At 39.8% G+C, this 18,306-nt stretch overlaps 1 protein-coding gene across 9 annotated transcripts in view; it reads right to left on the bottom strand.

The window, feature by feature from the left end:
* LOC124004067 (plasma membrane calcium-transporting ATPase 2-like) overlaps positions 1-18,306 on the bottom strand; it is a 210,138-nt gene that overhangs the window by 59,811 nt on the left and 132,021 nt on the right. For all 9 annotated transcript variants that reach the window (XM_046312835.1, XM_046312844.1, XM_046312837.1 and 6 more), the window contains 3 exons: positions 11,958-12,122; positions 8,505-8,719; positions 4,160-4,402 (listed from right to left, as the gene is read on the bottom strand). In XM_046312835.1, the coding sequence (XP_046168791.1) occupies positions 4,160-4,402; positions 8,505-8,719; positions 11,958-12,122 (623 nt within the window). The remainder of the gene's footprint in view (positions 1-4,159; positions 4,403-8,504; positions 8,720-11,957; positions 12,123-18,306) is intronic.

The following is an 18,306-nucleotide window of genomic DNA, read 5'->3' as shown; positions in this document are numbered from 1 at the left end:
CAACAACAGCAACAACAACAGTAACAGCAGCAACAACAACAACAACAGCAACATCAGCAACAACAGCAGCAACAGCAACAACAACAACAACAGCAACAACAATAACAACAATAACAACAACAACAGCAGCAGCAACATCAACAACAACAACAACAACAACAACAGCAACAACAACAGTAACAGCAGCAACAACAAACAGCAGCAACAACAACAACAACAACAACAACAACAACAACAGCAACAACAACAACAGTAACAACAACAGTAACACAACAACAACAACAACAGCAACAACAACAACAACAACAGTAACAGCAACAACAACAACAGCACAACAACAACAACAACACAACAACAGCAGCAACAACAACAACAACAGTAACAGCAACAACAACAACAGCAACAACAACATTTACTGGTAATTGTCGTAACCCAGAACTAAATGTTGAACGTGCAGACCATAATTAATAGGCTGTACTTGGTTATTATGACATGTCTGAACAAGCTGTGTGTCATTCAGGAATGGAGGTCATTACTTCCATTCATTATGCTCGTTTCTAAAGCATGTCAATGATTATATTTGAAAATAGGACTCTGCACCTTTAGGACAAACCGTCCAGAAGACATATAGACATGGATACAGTAAGCACCTTTAGGACAAACCTTTTAGAAGAGATATAGACATGGATACAGTGAGCACCTTTAGGACAAACCTTTTAGAAGAGATATAGACATGGATACAGTAAGCACCTTTAGGACAAACCTTTTAGAAGAGATATAGACATGGATACAGTAAGCACCTTTAGGACAAACCTTTTAGAAGAGATATAGACACTGCTACAGTAAGCACCTTTAGGACAAACCGTCCAGAAGACATATAGACATGGATACAGTAAGCAGCTTTAGGACAAACCTTCCAGAAGACATATAGACATGGATACAGTAAGCTAGCCAAGACAAATGACAAATAGACATGGATACAGTAAGCACCTTTAGGACAAACCTTCCAGAAGACATATAGACATGGATACAGTAAGCACCTTTAGGACAAAGACATGGATACAGTAAGCAGCTTTAGGACAAACCTTCCCAGAAGACATAGCCAAGACAAATGACAAATAGACATGGATACAGTAAGCACCTTTAGGACAAACCTTCCAGAAGACATAGAGACATGGATACAGTAAGCACCTTTAGGACAAACCTTCTAGAAGACATATAGACATGGATACAGTAAGCACCTTTAGGACAAACCTTCTAGAAGACATATAGACATGGATACAGTAAGCACCTTTAGGACAAACCTTCTAGAAGACATATAGACATGGATACAGTAAGCACCTTTAGGACAAACCTTCTAGAAGACATATAGACACGGATACAGTAAGCTAGCCAAGACAAATGCTAGCTGTCCTTTTTGGGGCTTTCATTGTGCAGACTGTCAACAGCAAATTGCTCGTTAGTTCACTATTGAAGGTTTGTAAATGACTTTCCCTAAAATAAATATGCTCAGCGAGTAGATGGCTCTTAATTTCACTCTGGACAGCTCCTGTGTGGTGTCTGAAGGTATTAACTCATGTACTCTGCTCGAGAAGTTGAGACTCGCAGGTGCTTGAATGAACGGCCAGTCGTTGCTCAAATACGCATGTAGCCTTCAGTGGTTTTCAATGGTAGACTATAGTTTTCAATGGTAGACTGTAGTTTTCAATGGTAGACTATGGTTTTCAATGGTAGACTATGGTTTTCAATGGTAGACTGTTGTTTTCAATGGTAGACTGTAGTTTTCAATGGTAGACTGTAGTTTTCAATGGTAGACTATGGTTTTCAATGGTAGACTATGGTTTTCAATGGTAGAGACTGTAGACTGTTTTCAATAGACTGTAGTTTTCAATGTTGTTTTCAATGGTAGACTGTAGTTTTCAATGGTAGACTGTAGTTTTCAATGGTAGACTGTAGTTTTCAATGGTAGACTGTAGTTTTCAATGGTAGACTGTAGTTTTCAATGGTAGACTGTGGTTTTCAATGGTAGACTGTAGTTTTCAATGGTAGACTGTAGTTTTCAATGGTAGACTGAGTTTTCAATGGTAACTGTAGTTTTCAGGTAGAGTTTTCAATGTAGACTGGAATGCTAGTTTTCAAAGACTGGTTTTCAATGGTAGACTGTAGTTTTCAATGGTAGACTGTGACAAGAGCAGGTAGATGTTGAACTGGAATGCTAAAAACTGCGCAGAAAAATTACTGACGAGATCCACTGGCCCGACATGTTTACTGGCCCCAGACAGCAGACTTTGAAACTAGCAGTGTTTCCCTGTCATGGCTGGCCTTGTGACTGACAGGTGCCTGTCCTATCAATAGATCGCTAGAAGACCCATATCGTTCATTCTAGTGGGAGAAGGTGGGAAAAGGCTCGACAGACTTATCTGTAAGGGAATTGAAAATAGTCCAGTTAATTTAAAGCGGCAATATCTAACTTTTTGGGCTGAATTCACGTAGAAATGTGTCTTATAGATCTGTCATTCTCATTGAAAGCAAGTCTAAAATGCTGTACATATGTTCTGTATGTGCTACTTCTATGCTTCCCGTTCTCAAGTTTAGTTTCTGCGTTTTTTAAAAACTTTTGGTTTTGTCCACCAGCTTCAAACAGAAGAAAATACAATATCCTTTGTTGTGGAAAATATATTTCCAAACAGTTTAGATGGTACAATGATTCTCAACACTTGTTTTGACACATACTGTAAACTGAAACGAGGCAAACTATTAGAATTGTAGCAACCAGGAAATGGTGGAGCGATTTCTGCATACACCATCTTTAAATGTAAAAAAGCAGTTGGCTGAAAATGAGTCTGTAATCGACTGTATAACCGACAGCCGGCACTACTGGAAAACATTGATCTTACCAGTAACTTGGTATAAGAGCAGGCTGTATTAAGTAGTACTAGTTTCATAGTATATTTTACCAGTATCTTGGTGGTGTTACTGCAGTGTGTGTGTGTGTTGTATATTACCAGTATCTTGGTGGTGTTACTGCAGTGTGTGTGTGTTGTATCTTACCAGTATCTTGGTGGTGTTACTGCAGTGTGTGTGTGTTGTATATTACCAGTATCTTGGTGGTGTTACTGCAGTGTGTGTGTGTGTTGTATCTTACCAGTATCTTGGTGGTGTTACTGCAGTGTGTGTGTGTGTTGTATCTTACCAGTATCTTGGTGGTGTTTGGTGGTGTTTATCTACCAGTATCTTGGTGGTGTGTGTGTGTGTGTTGTATCTTACCAGTATCTTGGTGGTAATACTGCAGTGTGTGTGTGTGTTGTATCTTACCAGTATCTTGGTGGTGTTACTGCAGTGTGTGTGTGTGTTGTATATTACCAGTATCTTGGTGGTGTTACTGCAGTGTGTGTGTGTGTTGTATCTTACCAGTATCTTGGTGGTGTTACTGCAGTGTGTGTGTGTGTTGTATCTTACCAGTATCTTGGTGGTAATACTGCAGTGTGTGTGTGTTGTATCTTACCAGTATCTTGGTGGTGTTACTGCAGTGTGTGTGTGTGTTGTATATTACCAGTATCTTGGTGGTGTTACTGCAGTGTGTGTGTGTGTTGTATATTACCAGTATCTTGGTGGTAATACTGCAGTGTGTGTGTGTTGTATCTTACCAGTATCTTGGTGGTGTTACTGCAGTGTGTGTGTGTGTTGTATATTACCAATATCTTGGTGGTGTTACTGCAGTGTGTGTGTGTTGTATATTACCAGTATCTTGGTGGTAATACTGCAGTGTGTGTGTGTTGTATCTTACCAGTATCTTGGTGGTGTTACTGCAGTGTGTGTGTGTTGTATATTACCAGTATCTTGGTGGTAATACTGCAGTGTGTGTGTGTGTTGTATATTACCAGTATCTTGGTGGTGTTACTGCAGTGTGTGTGTGTTGTATCTTACCAGTATCTTGGTGGTGTTACTGCAGTGTGTGTGTGTGTTGTATATTACCAGTATCTTGGTGGTGTTACTGCAGTGTGTGTGTGTTGTATATTACCAGTATCTTGGTGGTGTTACTGCAGTGTGTGTGTGTTGTATATTACCAGTATCTTGGTGGTGTTACTGCAGTGTGTGTGTGTTGTATATTACCAGTATCTTGGTGGTGTTACTGCAGTGTGTGTGTGTTGTATCTTACCAGTATCTTGGTGGTGTAGGCGCTGTTGAGGGAGATGGCATTGACCAGTATGTCCAGAGACTTGGCAGTCAGCGCTCCGGGGTCCGGTATCTCCTTATAGTGGACGTCTCCAACGTAGCACGCTACGGCCGTCATGCGGTTGGTGGTCAGAGTGCCAGTCTTGTCGGAGCAGATGGCCGTGGCGTTCCCCATCGTCTCACACGCATCCAGGTGGCGAACCAGGTTATTATCCTTCATCATTTTCTGTTGAGGAAATATCCACTAAGCTTCACAACAACCTCAACAGAAAAGATACTAACTAGAACCCAGAAAGATAGTAACTAGAACCCAGAAAGATACTAACTAGAACCCAGAAAGATACTAACTAGAACCCAGAAAGATACTAACCCAGAAAGATACTAACTAGAACCCAGAAAGATACTAACTAGAACCCAGAAAGATACTAACTAGAACCCAGAAAGATACTAACTAGAACCCAGAAAGATACTAACTAGAACCCAGAAAGATACTAACTAGAACCCAGAAAGATACTAACTAGAACCCAGAAAAGATACTAACTAGAACCCAGAAAGATACTAACTAGAACCCAGAAAGATACTAACTAGAACCCAGAAAGATACTAACTAGAACCCAGAAAGATACTAACTAGAACCCAGAAAGATACTAACTAGAACCCAGAAAGATACTAACTAGAACCCAGAAAATATACTAACTAGAACCCAGAAAGATACTAACTAGAACCCAGAAAGATACTAACTAGAACCCAGAAAAATACTACCTAGAACCCAGAAAGATATTAACTAGAACCCAGAAAACATTATAAAATGATGTGTTGATCTATGTTGCATATTTGGATACAGATTCTTGGATTGCGAAATAAAATGTCCACAAGGTTTCCAGAACATGAGTTAGGGCTAATTAATATATAATTAATGATGAATATATTAATAAATACCGTCCAGTTTGTGGTGACGATTATAGAGTGTTTGTATACAACATTTGCCTGCTGTTTCAAGAACGTTCCTGGAACACATTTAATCCCATGTAATAATTGTGCTTTAATAATTATTTTAAAGGTTCCCAGAATGTTTCGTTAGGATGTGGGAACATTGTGTGGACATTGTGGGGACATTGTGGGAACATTGTGGGGACATTGTGGGGACATCACAAAAGTTATTCTCCCAAAATACCAAAAAAAACGTTCCAGTTGTAGGTATGATTCTACAATGTTTCTTTTAGGGCGCAAAAAAACATTAATCTGATGTTACAAAGAACGTTCTCAGAACACATTTAGTCTGTTCTTTAAAGGTTCCCAGAATGTTGAATGAAGTTGTGGGAATGTTTGCGTGGGTATGACAAAAGATATGTTCTCAAAACACAAAAAAAATGTTAATTTGTGCAGATTAAAACTATGTTTCTATTAGGTTGCAACAAGAATGTTCCCAGAACAAAGGTTTTCATGTTCTTCCAAAGTTCCGAAGACAATTTTGTTAGTTTGTGGGAACATTGTGGGGATAAGAGATATGTTCCTGAAACACTAAAACTGTCTAGTTTTGCTGACATTCACATCATGTTTGTATCAAGGTGCACAAAACATACATTTGATGTTGCAAGAGTTTTGGCAGAACAACGTTTCTGAGGTTTTTAAAGGTTCCCAGAACATTTAATTAGGTGTGTGGGAATTCCTACACTGTTTAAGTTAGGTAGCACAGCGCATTCCCTTAATGTTGTAAGAATGACATGTCTGTTTTAATGATGTTCATAGCATATTTGTTTTAGGTTGAATATAATATTCCTTTGAAGTTTACAACAATATACATTTTGTCTTTGAGGTTTCTCAGAACATTTCAAGAACATTTAAAAAAAATATATATATATGTAAATTATATAACTAATATTATAAAAAACAAACAGATTGGAATTCATCCCCATGATGTTTCCCTCCAGATTTAACGGCAGTTCACATTTGAATATTGGTATTGTGACATCATGAAATAACAACAAACAAAAAGAATATTCTATAACCATGTTTCATTAAAGACAATTCAAATTGAGGCTCAGATAAAAATGTCTAAAACGATAGTATGTCCAGATCAGAATCCAATCAGAATTTAGACTAACTGTTAAAAATAAATAAAACGTTGTGAAAAAATGTACAACTTTTTAAAAAACGCACCTAATATACGTTTTAGAACTTTTTGTTTGCAGACTCATTCAACGGTTTGTCTTTATTGTCACTATTGTCTTCATTGTAGAATAATAATAATAATAATAATAATAATAATAGTGAAGACATCAACACTATGAAATAACACATATGGAATAAAGTAGTAACCCCAAAAAGTGTTAAACAAATCAAAATATATTATATATTCTTCACATAGCCACTCTTTGCCTTGATGACAACTTTGCACACGCTTAGCATTCTCTCAACCAGCTTCTTGACGTAGTTACCTGGAATGCATTTCAATTAACATATCTACAATAAGTGTGTGTGTCAGCGTTGTGTGTAAGTTGACTACTCTACTGTGCTCTACTCTACTCTACTGTGCTCTACTGTGCTCTACTCTACTGTGCTTTACTCTACTCTGCAAAGAGTGGCTATATAAAATATGTTTTGATTAGTTTTACACTTTTCTGGTTACTACATGATTCCATATGTGTTATTCATTGTTGTGAAGTCTTCACTATTATTCTACAATGTACATATATGAATGTCATCACATCTGAGCATATTTTGTGTTTTGGGAACCTATCCTAACTCATGTTCTGTTATAATCTCCACCCGGCACAGCCAGAAGAGGACTGGCCACCCCTCATAGCCTTGTTCCTCTCTAGGTTTATAATCTCCACCCGGCACAGCCAGAAGAGGACTGGCCACCCCTCATAGCCTGATTCCTCTCTAGGTTTATAATCTCCACCTGGCACAGCCAGAAGAGGACTGGCCACCCCTCATAGCCTGGTTTCTTCCTAGGTTCTGACCTTCCTAGGGAGTTTTTCCTAGCCACCGTGCTTCTACACCTGCATTGTTTGCTGTTTGGGGTTTTAGGCTGGATTTCTGTACAGCACTTTGAGATATCAGCTGATGTACAAAGGGCTATATAAATAAATTTGATTTGATTTGATATCTTGTCATGTCCCCACAATGTTACCACAATCTAATGGCAAATAAATATATGTTTTTTGTCAACATTCTGGCAACATCAAATGATGTTTTGTGCACACTGGTACAAACATTATCTGAATGTCAGTACAAGTGGACAGTTTCAGTTTTTTGAGAACATATCTCCTGTCATGTCCCCACAACGTTCACACAACTTAATCAAACATTCTGGGAAACTAAAGAACAGACAAAATGTGGTCTGAGAACATATCTCTTGTCATGTCCCCACAACGTTCCCACAACTTAATCAAACATTCTGGGAAACTAAAGAACAGACAAAATGTGGTCTGAGAACATATCTCCTGTCATGTCCCCACAACGTTCCCACAACTTAATCAAACATTCTGGGAAACTAAAGAACAGACAAAATGTGGTCTGAGAACATATCTCTTGTCATGTCCCCACAACGTTCCCACAACTTAATCAAACATTCTGGGAAACTAAAGAACAGACAAAATGTGGTCTGAGAACATATCTCTTGTCATGTCCCCACAACGTTCCCACAACTTAATGAAACATTCTGGGAAACTAAAGAACAGACAAAATGTGGTCTGAGAACATATCTCCTGTCATGTCCCCACAACGTTCCCACAACTTAATGAAACATTCTGGGAAACTAAAGAACAGACAAAATGTGGTCTGAGAACATTCTTGTAACATCAGGTGAATGTTTTGTTGCACACTAAAAGATACACTGTAGAATCATCCGCACACCTGGAAACATATATTTTATGATGTACCCACAACGTTCACACAACCTAATGAAACATTCCGGGAACCTTTAAAGAACAGATTCAAATCATGACAGGAACGTTCTTGGGAACATCAGGAACATGTTTTTTTATAAACATTAACGTTTGGGTATTGTTCTGTGATGGCTGGTACAGATGTTGTGCACAACATTATAGTGACTGTCAGGAGAACATTCCAAGGATATGTATTAATCTAAAACATTTTTGATAAATTACAATGATTTTTATCAAAAACATTCCTTTGGGATGTTATCATCCTAACGTTAGATTTAAAAAAAAAAAACTTACTAGAACTTTTAATTGGAATCTAATGTTCTGGGAATGTTCCCGGTTTACTGGGATCACTTTCCTCATTCTCACGATTCCAATCCTTTGACACTTCTAATTGGTCAGAGATAAAATATAAAACAAAAGGCAGAAAATGTGTCACCTTGACAGAGTAGGCCAGGGAGATGGTGACGGCCAGGGGCAGCCCCTCGGGTACAGCCACCACCAGCACGGTGACACCGATGATGAAGAACTTGACGAAGTACTGGACGTAGATGGGGGTGCATTCCGTCAGCCACGGCCTCTTCTGCAGGACAAAGTTGTCCACAGCGAAGTACAGCACCAGGATGATCACTGTGATGGCTGACATCACCAGACCTGGACAAGGACAAGGAGAAAGTTCATCTACTCCATTCTACTCTACTCTTCTTAGTTATATTCTATTCTGTTCTACTCTACTATATTATATTCTACTGTACTGTACTCTGCTCCACTGTACTCTATTCTACTGTACTTTAAACTACAGTACTGTATTTTTACAGTACTCTACTCTACTTTATTATATTCTGTTCTACTCCATTCTACTGTACTCTAAACTACAGTACTGTATTTTTACAGTACTCTACTCTACTTTATGATATTCTGTTCTACTCCATTCTACTGTACTCTAAACTACAGTACTGTATTTTTACAGTACTCTACTCTACTTTATTATATTCTGTTCTACTCCATTCTACTGTACTCTAAACTACAGTACTGTATTTTTACAGTACTCTACTCTACTTTATTATATTCTGTTCTACTCCATTCTACTGTACTCTAAACTACAGTACTGTATTTTTACAGTACTCTACTTTATTATATTCTATTCTACTCCATTCTACTGTACTCTAAACTACAGTACTGTATTTTTACAGTACTCTACTCTACTTAATTATATTCTGTTCTACTCCATTCTACTCTACCCTTCTTAGTACTTAGTACTTAGTACTCTATTCTACAGAACTCTATTCTACTTTATTCTATTCTATTGTATTCTGATTCTGATTGTATTTTGATTAGATTCATTAGGATCCCCATAAGCCGAAGACAATGGCGGCAGCTAGTTTTACTGGGGTCTGACACATAACCAAAATACATTAGAGACTAAAGGTCCAGGTACTCATGGCTCTGTATAATAATGTTTCCTTGAATTTCTTCTGGAACAGGGGCTGTGAAAAGACCCTGGTGGCATGTCTGGTGGGATAAGTGTGTGTGTCAGCGTTGTGTGTAAGTTGACTACTCTACTGTGCTCTACTCTACTCTACTGTGCTCTACTGTGCTCTACTCTACTCTACTGTGCTCTACTCTACTGTACTCTACTGTACTCTACTCTACTGTGCTCTACTGTGCTCTACTGTGCTCTACACCACTGTGCTCTACTGTGCTCTACTCTACACTACTCTACTGTGCTCTACTTCACTGTGCTCTACTCCACTTGTGCTCTACTCTACTGTTCTCTACTCAACTGTGCTCTACTCCACTGTGCTCTACTCTACTGTGCTCTACTCCACTGTGCTCTACTCTACTGTGCTCTACTTTATTCTACTGTGCTCTACTCCACTGTGCTCTACTCTACTCCACTGTGCTCTACTCTACTGTGCTCTACTCTCCGGTACTCTACTCTACTGTGCTCTATTCTACTCTCTTCCGTTATATTCTACAGTGCTCTACTCTACTTTGATGTGCTCTACTCTACTGTACTCTACTGTACTGTACACTACTCTACTGTGCTCTACTCTACTGTGCTCTACTCTACTGTACTTACACTATTCTACTCTACAGTGCTCTACTTTACAGTGCTCTGCTCTACTCTACAGTGCTCTACTCTACAGTGCTCTGCTCTACTCTACAGTGCTCTGCTCTACTCTACTGTACTTTATGCTACTCTACCGTACGATACTCTACTTTGATGTGTTCTATTCTAATATCCCATCCTTTACTGTACTCTACTGTACTGTATACTACTCTACTCTACAGTGTTCTACTCTACTCTACTGTGCTCTACTTCGATGTGCTCTACTCCACTCCACTCTACTCTGCTTTGATGTGCTCTACTACTCTACTCTACTCTACTCTACTCTACTTTGATGTGCTCCACTCCACTCTACTCTACTCTACTCTACTCTACTCTACTCCACTTTGATGTGCTCTACTCCACTCCACTCCACTCCACTCTACTCTACTCCACTCCACTCTACTCTGCTTTGATGGGCTCTACTCTACTCTACTCTACTCTACTCTACTCTACTCTACTCCACTTTGATGTGCTCTACTCCACTCCACTCCACTCTACTCTACTCTACTCCACTCCACTCTACTCTGCTTTGATGGGCTCTACTCTACTCTACTCTACTCTACTCTACTCTACTCTACTTTGATGTGCTCTACTCTACTCTACTCTACTCTGCTTTGATGTGCTCTACTCTACTCTACTCTACTTTGATGTGCTCTACTCTACTCTACTCTACTCTACTCTCTACTCTACTCTACTCTACTCTGCTTTGATGTGCTCTACTCTACTCTACTCTACTCTACTCTACTCTACTCTACTTTGATGTACTCTACTCTACTCTACTCTACTCTACTTTGATGTGCTCTACTCTACTCTACTCTACTCTCTACTCTACTCTACTCTACTTTGATGTGCTCTTTGATGTGCTCTACTCTACTCTACTCTACTCTACTCTTTGATGTGCTCTACTCTACTCTACTCTACTCTACTGTGATGTGCTCTACTCTACTCTACTCCACTCCACTCCACTCCACTCTACTCTACTCTACTCTACTCTACTCTACTCTACTCTACTCTAGTACAGTGCTGTGATGGCTGACATTACCAGACCTGGAGAATGACAAGGACAAGATGTCAGCGGCTGTCCTCACTGTACATTACTTCTCTTTTACTTTTCTTTACTTGTAAACAGATTAAAGATGCGTGACTTTAAAAAAAATGATATCTAATGTTTATTTGATGAGGGGCGGCATGTAGCCTAGTGGTTAGAGGCAGGTAGCCTAGTGGTTAGAGGCAGGTAGCCTAGCCTTGGACTTGTAACCGAAAGGTTCCCGAGCTGACAAGGTAAAAAAATCTGTCGCTCTGCCTCCTAGGCCGTCATTGTAAATAAGAATTTGTTCTTAATTAACTGACTTGCCTTGTTAAATAAAGGTTAAATAAAAAAATAAACATTTAATTTCAGCTTTGAACTTCACAAATCAACAGCAGCAGTGCATTAAAGATGTATCTCCGTGATTCCACACAGACCAATGACTCCTACATTTAATTCTGACAGTGATATGATCTACTGCCACATTGAGATAAATAATTGTGGTCCTGTGTAGCTCAGTTGGTAGAGCATGGCGCTTGTAACGCCAGGGTACTGGGTTCGATCCCCGGGACCACCCATACGTAGAATGTATGCACGCATGACTGTAAGTCGCTTTGGATAAAAGTGTCTGCTAAATGGCATATATTATTATTATTATATTATTATTATAATTGATCATATATTGAGTGGTCTGATCAATGTTTCAAAGCCTATTGATTATGGAGTATATCATATTGATTGATCTGCAGAACCTGCTTTGCCGATCTGAACAGCCAGCTTGGTCAGTTTCCCCTGGAGGACAGACTTCTCCTTCTTGGAGACATTTGCCTTCTTCTTCTCCTTCTCCTCCATCTCTCCTCCCTCGGCGCTCTTCAGAGGCTGCATCTCCATGGCGGCCGCTCCGTCCTGCTTCTTGACTGAAACAACCAGAGGAACACAAAGACAGTGGTTATTACGGGATAAGGGCCTAGCCTAGCCTTTTCGAGGCCGAAGCGAAATTTGTTTTTTATGTGGGTTCACCCCCCCCCAGCTTGACAGCAGAGAGAAAAATGTTGCAGTTTCAAGTTTTCTGCATTTCAACACATTTTGCCCTAGAGTAGAGATAAGGGGCGGAGTAGAGAGATAAGGGGCGGAGTAGAGATAAGGGCGAATAGAAATAAGGGGCGGAGTAGAGATAAGGGGCGGAGTAGAGATAAGGGGTGGAATAGAGATAAGGGGCGGAGTAGAGATAAGGGGCGGAGAAGAGATAAGGGGCGGAGATAAGGGGCGGAGTAGAGAAAAGGGGCGGAGAGGAAAGGTTTCAAATTCATAACACATTTAATTTATTTCATTTTGCGATTAAAGACAGCAATTTTTGCAGTTTAAAGCTAATTTCCTGCAATTCTACAGATGTTGCCATGACTTATGCCATGTTAATATGATATCTGAATGAGACTGACTAACACAATCAATGGGGGTCCCCTGGAGGTCAGGGCCCCCTGGAGGTCAGGGCCCCTGGAGGTCAGGGCCCCTGGAGGTCAAGGCCCCCTGGAGGTCAGGGCCCCTGGAGGTCAAGGCCCCCTGGAGGTCAGGGCCCCCTGGAGGTCAGGGCCCCTGGAGGTCAAGGCCCCCTGGAGGTCAGGGCCCCCTGGAGGTCAGGGCCCCTGGAGGTCAAGGCCCCCTGGAGGTCAGGGCCCCCTGGAGGTCAAGGCCCCCTGGAGGTCAAGGCCCCCTGGAGGTCAAGGCCCCCTGGAGGTCAGGGCCCCCTGGAGGTCAGGGCCCCTGGAGGTCAAGGCCCACTGGAGGTCAGCTGACATGGCTAACATGGCTGACATGGCTAACATAGCTGGCCTAGTGCTATATGATATATTTAGTCCTATAAGATATATTTAGTCCTATATGACAGATTAGTATTATATGATATATTTAGTCCTATATGATAGAATAGTCCTATATGATATATTTATTCCTATATGATATATTTAGTCCTATATGATAGATTTAGTCCTATAAGATATATTTAGTCCTATATGACAGGTTAGTATTATATGATATATTTAGTCCTATATGATAGATTTAGTCCTATAAGATATATGTAGTCCTATATGATATATTTAGTCCTATATGATAGATTTAGTCCTATAAAACAGATTAGTATTATAAGATATATTTAGTCCTATATGATAGATTTAGTCCTATAAGATATATTTAGTCCTATATGATATATTTAGTCCTATATGATAGATTTAGTCCTATATGATATATGTAGTCCTATATGAAATATTTAGTCCTATATGATAGATTTAGTCCTATATGATAGATTTAGTCCTATAAGATATATGTAGTCCTATAGGATATATTTAGTCCTATATGATAGATTTAGTCCTATAAAATAGATTAGTATTATATGATATATTTAGTCCTATATGATAGATTTAGTCCTAAAAGATATATTTAGTCCTATATGATAGATTTAGTCCTATAAGATATATTTAGTCCTATATGATAGATTTAGTCCTAAAAGATATATTTAGTCCTATATGATAGATTTAGTCCTATATGATAGATTTAGTCCTATATGATATATTTAGTCCTATATGATAGATTTAGTCATATATGATAGATTTAGTCCTATATGATATATTTAGTCCTATATGATAGAATAGTCATGTATGATATATTTAGTCCTATATGATAGATTTAGTCCTATAAAATAGATTAGTATTATATGATATATTTAGTCCTATATGATAGATTTAGTCCTAAAAGATATATTTAGTCCTATATGATAGATTTAGTCCTATAAGATATATTTAGTCCTATATGATAGATTTAGTCCTAAAAGATATATTTAGTCCTATATGATAGATTTAGTCCTATATGATAGATTTAGTCCTATATGATATATTTAGTCCTATATGATAGATTTAGTCCTATAGGATATATTTAGTCCTATATGATATATTTAGTCCTATATGATAGAATAGTCATGTATGATATATTTAGTCCTACATGATAGAATAGTCCTATATGATAGAATAGTCCTACATGATATATTTAGTCCTATAAGATATATTTAGTCCTATATGATAGAATAGTCCTACATGATATATTTAGTCCTATATGATAGAATAGTCCTACATGATATATTTAGTCCTATAAGATATATTTAGTCCTATATGATAGGATAGTCCTACATGATATATTTAGTCCTATATGATAGATTTAGTCCTATAGGATATATTTAGTCCTATATGATAGATTTAGTCCTATATGATAGATTTAGTCCTATAAAATAGATTAGTATTATAAGATATATTTAGTCCTATATGATAGAATAGTCCTATAAGATATATTTAGTCCTATATGATAGAATAGTCCTACATGATATATTTAGTCCTATAATAGATTAGTCCTATATGATAGAATAGTCCTATATGATATATTTAGTCCTATATGATATATTTAGTCCTATATGATAGAATAGTCCTACATGATATATTTAGTCCTATATGATATATTTAGTCCTATATGATAGAATAGTCCTATATGATATATTTAGTCCTATATGATAGAATAGTCCTATATGATATATTTAGTCCTATATGATATATTTAGTCCTATAATAGAATAGTCCTACATGATATATTTAGTCCTATATGATAGAATAGTCCTATATGATATATTTAGTCCTATAATAGATTAGTCATGTATGATAGAATAGTCCTATATGACAGATTAGTATTATATGATAGATTTAGTCCTATATGATATATTATATATAGATACCCAGTACTCTGTATACCACGGGCTCTCCTACCCTGTTCCTGCTACCCAGTACTATGTATGTCATGGGCTCTCCTACCCTGTTCCTGCAGATACCCAGTACTATGTATACCATGGGCTCTCCTACCCTGTTCCTGCAGCTACCCAGTACTCTGTATGCCATGGGCTCTACAACCCTGTTCCTGTAGCTACCCAGTACTCTGTATGCCATGGGCTCTCCTACCCAGTTCCTGCTACCCAGTACTCTGTATGCCATGGGCTATCCTACCCTGTTCCTGCAGCTACCCAGTACTCTGTATACCATGGGCTCTCTTACCCTTTTCCTGAAGCTACCCAGTACTCTGTATGTCATGGGCTCTCCAACCCTGTTACTTCTACCCAGTACTTTGTATACCATGGACTCTGCTACCCTGTTCCTGCTACCCAGTACTCTGTATACCATGGACTCTGCTACCCTGTTCCTGCTACCCAGTACTCTGTATACCATGGGCTCTCCTACCCTGTTCCTGCTACCCAGTACTCTGTATACCATGGACTCTGCTACCATGTTCCTGCTACCCAGTACTCTGTATGTCATGGGCTCTCATACCCTGTTCCTGTAGCTACCCAGTACTCTATATACCATGGGCTCTCCTACCCTGTTCCTGTAGCTACTCTGTAGGTCATGGGCTCTCCTACCCTGTTCCTGCTACCCAGTACTCTGTATACCATGGGCGCTCCTACCCTGTTCCAACTACCCAGTACTCTACATACCATGGTCCCCTTAACCTGTTCCTGTAGCTACCCAGTACTCTGTATGCCAATGGTCTCTCCTACCCTGTTCCTGTAGCTACCCAGTACTCTGTATACCATGGGATCTCCTACCCTGTTCCTGCAGATACCCAGTAGTCTGTATACCATGGGCTCTCCTACCCTGCTCCTGCTACCCAGTACTATGTATACCATGGGCTCTGCTACCCTGTTCATCTACCCAGTAATCTGTATACCATGGGCCCTCCTACCCTGTTCAGCTACCCAGTACTCTGTATGCCATGGGCCCTCCTACCCTGTTCCTGTAGCTACTCTGTAGGTCATGGGCTCTCCTACCCTGTTCCTGCTACCCAGTACTCTGTATGCCATGGGCCCTCCTACCCTGTTCCTGCAGCTACCCAGTACTCTGTATACCATGGTCTTTCCTACCCTGTTACTGCAAATACCCAGAACTCTGTATGTCATGGGCTCTCCAACCCTGTTCAGCTACCCAGTACTCTGTATGTCATGGGCTCTCCTACCCTGTTCAGCTACCCAGTACTCTGTATACCATGGTCTTTCCTACCCTGTTACTGCAAATACCCAGTACTCTGTATGTCATGGGCTCTCCTACCCTGTTCAGCTACCCAGTACTCTGTATGTCATGGGCTCTCCAACCCTGTCCCTGCAGCTACCCAGTACTCTGTATGCCATGGGCTCTACTACCCTGTTCCTGAAGCTACCCAGTACTCTGTATATCATGGGCTCTACTACCCTGTTCCTGTAGCTACCCAGTACTCTTGTATACCATGGGCTCTCCAACCTTGTTCCTGTACTCTGTATACCATGGGCTCTCCTACCCTGTTCCTGTAGCTACCCAGTAATCTGTATACCATGGGCTCTCCTACCCTGTTCCTGCTACCCAGTACTCTGTATGTCATGGGCTCTCCTACCCTGTTCCTGCTACCCAGTACTCTGTATGCCATGGGCTCTCCTACCCTGTTCCTGCAGCTACCCAGTACTCTGTATACCATGGGCTCTCCTACCCTGTTCCTGCTACCCAGTACTCTGTATGCCATGGGCTCTCCAACACTGCAGATACACAGTGCCTAATTTGGAAATGTAAGTGAAAACTGTTCTGGGACCTCATTATTAAAATGTTTTCGGTAACTACACGTCTTTAATTCAAAATGTTGACTTCCCTATATGCGCTGCTCGATGAAATGAACACAAGAGGGAGAGATGGAAACGCATGAGACCTTCTGCTGAAGTTGTCTTCAAAATACAAATTCTCTATCATGTTTAAGCTAACTGTAAGCTGCCCAACACAATCAATGAACCGACAGCATCCTCTAGATCTATACTTTCTCTCCCAGACTCATGGATAGAAGGTATGTAGCGTAGCAGAAGGTAACCAGTCCATCCAGTATGGATCGTAATACAGTCCACACTCAGAGGCCATTACTAGTGTTGGATCGTAATACAGTCCACACTCAGAGGTCATTACTAGTGTTGGATCGTAATACAGTCCACACTCAGAGGCCATTACTAGTGTTGGATCGTAATACAGTCCACACTCAGAGGCCATTACTAGTGTTGGATCGTAATACAGTCCACACTCAGAGGCCATTACTAGTGTTGGATCGTAATACAGTCCACACTCAGAGGTCATTACTAGTGTTGGAACATACAGTCCACACTCAGAGGCCATTACTAGCGTTGGATCGTAATACAGTCCACACTCAGAGGCCATTACTAGTGTTGGATCATAATACAGTCCACACTCAGAGGCCATTACTAGTGTTGGATCGTAATACAGTCCACACTCAGAGGCCATTACTAGTGTTGGATCGTAATACAGTCCACACTCAGAGGCCATTACTAGTGTTGGATCGTAATACAGTCCACACTCAGAGGTCATTACTAGTGTTGGATCGTAATACAGTCCACACTCAGAGGCCATTACTAGTGTTGGATCATAATACAGTCCACACTCAGAGGCCATTACTAGTGTTGGATCGTAATACAGTCCACACTCAGAGGCCATTACTAGTGTTGGATCGTAATACAGTCCACACTCAGAGGTCATTACTAGTGTTGGATCGTAATACAGTCCACACTCAGAGGTCCTTACTAGTTTTGGAACATAGGCTCGACCAATTATGTACCAAATACATTTTAAATCAGTTTTATGTTTAATATGTGTAATATGAGTAGACAATGTATTGCATAAAGGCATATTCATAATTATATTTTATGAGGGGGAGGGGGTTTGGGGGCTTGGACTCATAAGAGCCTATTGATATGCATATGGGTGTTTTTTTAATGAATTATTATCTTAGAAAGGGCTTTCCATTTCGTTGTGTTAGGCTTTCAAACAACATCTACCGCGACCATGTTTTTCACTGTTTCAACCTGCTGTTGAACTTCTTTCTTCAAAATTACCACAACTTAGACTGGTCCTGTGGCCTAATGCTATACAGGAAACACCACAACTTAGACTGGTCCTGTGGCATAATGCTATACAGGAAACACCACAACTTAGACTGGTCCTGTGGCCTAATGCTATACAGGAAACACCACAACTTAGACTAGTCCTCTGGCCTA

Source organism: Oncorhynchus gorbuscha, linkage group LG18 (assembly GCF_021184085.1).
Source record: "Oncorhynchus gorbuscha isolate QuinsamMale2020 ecotype Even-year linkage group LG18, OgorEven_v1.0, whole genome shotgun sequence".
Lineage (NCBI taxonomy): Eukaryota > Metazoa > Chordata > Actinopteri > Salmoniformes > Salmonidae > Oncorhynchus > Oncorhynchus gorbuscha.
The sequence above is the reverse complement of the archived record's forward strand: the minus strand, read 5'-3'. Positions and strand labels throughout refer to the sequence as shown.